This window comes from Austrofundulus limnaeus, unplaced genomic scaffold, assembly GCF_001266775.1.
Source record: "Austrofundulus limnaeus strain Quisiro unplaced genomic scaffold, Austrofundulus_limnaeus-1.0 Scaffold46, whole genome shotgun sequence".
Classification (NCBI taxonomy): Eukaryota; Metazoa; Chordata; class Actinopteri; order Cyprinodontiformes; family Rivulidae; genus Austrofundulus; species Austrofundulus limnaeus.
The window spans coordinates 207,009-211,007 of record NW_013952448.1 but is presented as its reverse complement, the minus strand read 5'-3'; the positions used below and the strand labels follow the sequence as shown (position 1 = coordinate 211,007).

General features: G+C 36.7%; 1 protein-coding gene across 3 annotated transcripts in view; it reads left to right on the top strand.

Moving 5' to 3' along the window:
- LOC106517227 (ankyrin repeat and SOCS box protein 15) overlaps positions 1–3,999 on the top strand; it is a 12,869-nt gene that overhangs the window by 596 nt on the left and 8,274 nt on the right. For 2 of the 3 annotated variants that reach the window (XM_014007947.1, XM_014007949.1), the window contains exons 2-4: positions 1,984–2,123; positions 2,663–2,791; positions 3,534–3,719. In XM_014007947.1, the coding sequence (XP_013863401.1) occupies positions 1,988–2,123; positions 2,663–2,791; positions 3,534–3,719 (451 nt within the window). In that variant the 5' untranslated portion in view covers positions 1,984–1,987. The remainder of the gene's footprint in view (positions 1–1,983; positions 2,124–2,662; positions 2,792–3,533; positions 3,720–3,999) is intronic. The other variant, XM_014007948.1, reaches the window with a different exon arrangement.

The window sequence follows — 3,999 nt, the reverse complement described above, 5'->3', positions numbered from 1 at the left end:
TGATTTGTATAACTGTGGGTCCAACAGCAGGGCAGGTCCTGAAGAAAACCAGTTAACAGCAGGACAGGTCCTGAAGAAAACCAGTTAACAGCAGGACAGGTCCTGAAGAAAACCAGTTAACAGCAGGGCAGGTCCTGAAAATAAACAGTAAATAAAAGGAGAAGCTAAACGAGTTAAACCGTTTTTGAAGCGAACACAGCAGGATAAAGTATATGGACTTTGATGTGATCATCAGCCGGACATTGAGAGCAACAGACAGAGTTTTATGTCATGGGGGGAGTGCCGAGCTCGCTCGACATGCTAGACGCATGCGCTATATGCGTAACGTTAAAGCTGACGAGGTACACTTGGCTGCAGCATGCAGCTCGGGGCGGTGACAGACCTTTCCGTCAGTCATACCTTATATGGAAATGGGACTATTGCGTTCCGGAAATGAAGGTTGCTCCTTAAAGATGCGGGATTAAGAGAGCAAAGGAAGAAGAAAGGAAGAAGTTAGAGAGTTTCTTCTACTCACGTTTAAGTACTCAGAGCATTATTTATTAATTTCTTTTATCCACCTCCCCAAACACAGACCCTCAGGTTAACCTGACAGGTTTAATGCCTAAGATTAGTTTGTTACTGTAATATAATTTTAATATCCAAAAACAACAAAGTTTTAATAAAGATTTGAAAATGGAAAAGGGACATACCACGTGACATAACACGTTGTGTAGCCATTTCCTTACTGTAATTTTTTTTTATTAAACAAGAAAGAACACAGAAAATGATACAATGTACAAACAAAAAGGCGTATTTCAAACAAACAAACAAACTTGCATAAAAGAGAAAAAGGATGGGTGCAAATAAAGATAAGAAATTCCTTACTGTAAAATTTGTATTTTTAATGTTGAAAGTGTTCGATAGAAAATAGTGTCACTAGCGCCCCCTTAATTTCCGGAATGCAATAGTCCCATTTCCATATAAGGTATGGGACTGACGGAAAGGTCTGTCACCGCCCCGTTCTGCATGCTGCAGCGAAGTGTACTTGAAGCTGACTACAGTTGGAAAAAAGAGCACACAAAACACTTAATTTGTCTTAAAATACAGACATTCTGACAAATAAGTAACAGTTTGTAACCTTACCTCAGCTTAGAAAGCAGAGGGTGTCGGTCTTTTCCGCTCAGATTCAGCTATCGGAGCATGAAGCTAATGTTTACTTACAATGCTAATGCTACCCTTACTCTCTGGCACTGAAGACGTAGAGGAGCCAAATGGCTGGCTCACTGCTGCCAACTAGTGGTCAGAAGCTGAACTACAACATAAAAATGAACGGCTGGCAGGAAAGTTGACATTTTAAACCTTAATAAAAAATCAATACAGGGCTTTAGAATATCGATACAGTATCAGGAAATGAAATATCGCGATGTTTTAGTGTATCGATATTTTCTTACACCCCTACTGTACACTGCAGGTGTGGGGAAAATAAAGAGGAAAGGATGTACAGGAATCAGACATGTCATGATTATGACTTTTTTCCACGTAATATTACGACTTTAATCTCGTAAATTATGACTTTATTCTCGTAACATTGTGATTTTATTCTTGTAAAATTACGACTTTAATCTCCTAATATTACGACTTTATTCTCAAAAATTACAACTTTAATCTCATAATAATTATTAAAAAATCTCGTTGTGTGGCCCTAATACTCCGTCGTAGTTTTGTACATAGAAAAAGTCTTAGATTTATGAGTTCAGCCCATGAAAAATGGGAGCGAAAACATAATTGTTGTGTTTATACTTTTGTTCATTGTAAATACATGTTTATGAATGAGAACCTGTCATGTTCTGGGAGCAGGAAGACAAAGTCAGTGTCAGGTTGAGTCTAACTACCATCATTTCATTTAAGTGGAATCTCTCTGGTATCAACAGCTTTCTGCTGCTTGGTTACCGAAGCATCTGAACTGGGATGAAGTTTAACTTTTTTTTACCTGTTTAATTTCAGAACAATGGATGCAGCCGATGTCACAGACGAAGATGAGCTTCTGGACCCTGATGTTCAGATGATCATTCAGGACTCGTGTCAAAGACAGCGTCTGAGGTGTAGGAGTGAAACTCTGAAGCTTCTAAAGGCTGTGGAGCGAGGTGAAGCCAAACAACACCTTCATACTGATGGTGACAAATAAAACAAAACAAAAGAAAAGAAAAAAAGGACACTTTTAATGTTTTGTATGGCAAGAAAAATGCATTTAAAATGACCTGGAATCTCATGTAATAAAGAAAGCAGCTTTTATACTGAAAACTGTTTCTCTGCTCCTTTTCCCAACAAACATGAAACTCCTCCCCCTGACACGCCTCTTTTTAAATATTTTCATATTTTTAAACTTTTCTGTGCAGGATTAGACGTGTCTGCATGCAGAAAAAGTATTTTATTTATGCTGTTTTTGACTTCTTATAAAAGTGTCTATAAACATATTGGCAACAAATATTACATGTATAACAAATAAAATATGAAAAAAGAATATTATTTGCTTTAACAGCTATGTACATTTGTTATTTCTTCACTATATTGGTACTTGTACTAATATAGCTCACTGAAATAATGTGTTTTTGGTAAATGCTTGGCAGTAAGTTACAAAACTCTTTAAATTCTTATAAAAGAAGCAAACATTGACTGTTTGCAGGAGATCTGTTGGCCGTGCAGGAGCTCAGTGACCCTTCAGTCTGCAGTCAGGTGGATGAACATGGATGGTGTCCTCTGCATAAAGCTGCAGTCCAGCCTCAGCTCAGAGTCCTGGAGATGGTTTTATTTGGTGAGTAGGATCTCATTTCACACAATGACCCAAAGAAAAGAGAGAAATGCTGCTGCTTCTCACAGCTAAACATTTGTAGAGGAAGAAGTCCGAATAACAGTCTAATCAAAACCAATTTAAAACTATTCACAGATTCTTTATTTATATAAACCATTTTTAGTGAAGTATATTTATTTTTTAAAAGTTCATATTGTGGATTTAATAATCCAAGGGCAACGTGTCTTTTTCCTCCTGGCTGCTGGGAATATTCTCCAGTTCCTCCTGACTGAGCAGAAATTACACGTTTCAGTCCAAATAAATTCATGTTTAACCCTCAAACATGACTCTGAGATAAAATAATGCTTCACCTTTTAGTTTTTCCTTTAATTTCACATTATTTAAACAAATATTGCACAAATTGGACAGCATGTATTTAAATGGATTATAATTATATTAATTATTCAGTAAACTGTCTTTTAATGAATGATATTACACTGCAGGAGGGAGGTGGTGCAGTGGAACAGGATGGCTCTGCAGTTTGTTAAATTAGTATATAAAACCTAAACTCTATAAAACTTAGATTATCATAGAGATTTGGGCTGAATTTATTCTGAAAACAGATTGTACTGAATTAAACTGCAGATTTATTTAACTTGTGTTCTGTCACAAAGTGGTTTTAGGAGCTCATCAAATCTGAGTAAAAGTGAATTATTCTGAGTTAACTTCAGCTGAATTGATTTGTTTCATGTTTGTTATGATGCAGCTTCTGTCAGTCTGACTCTGGAGGAGAGGACTCTGGATGGGGACACGTGTCTCACGCTGGCGGTCAGAGCTGGTTTGGTGGAAAATGTGGAGCTGCTGCTGGAGCACGGAGCTTCTCCTCACACCACCAACTCCAAGAAGGAATCTGCTCTGCTCTTAGGTCACATCCTGTCACCACAGCTTTATAGTAACTAAGTACATTTACTTTGTTACAGTACTTAAGGAAGGATTTGTAATTTTACCAAGTTTGTTTTAAATCGTTACTTTGTTACAATTACAACTTAAAAATGATACTTTTATGTCTTTAAAATTTAACACCTCGTTACAAAACTAAATCTGTCTGAACACAGGAAAGGAGTTGTTTATGCACTCTAAAAATGAAGTGTTGAATTTACTCAAACAAGTCATGTCAACTGGTTCCACTAAACCAAGTAGAGTAAATATGAAATTATATACAGTATATATTC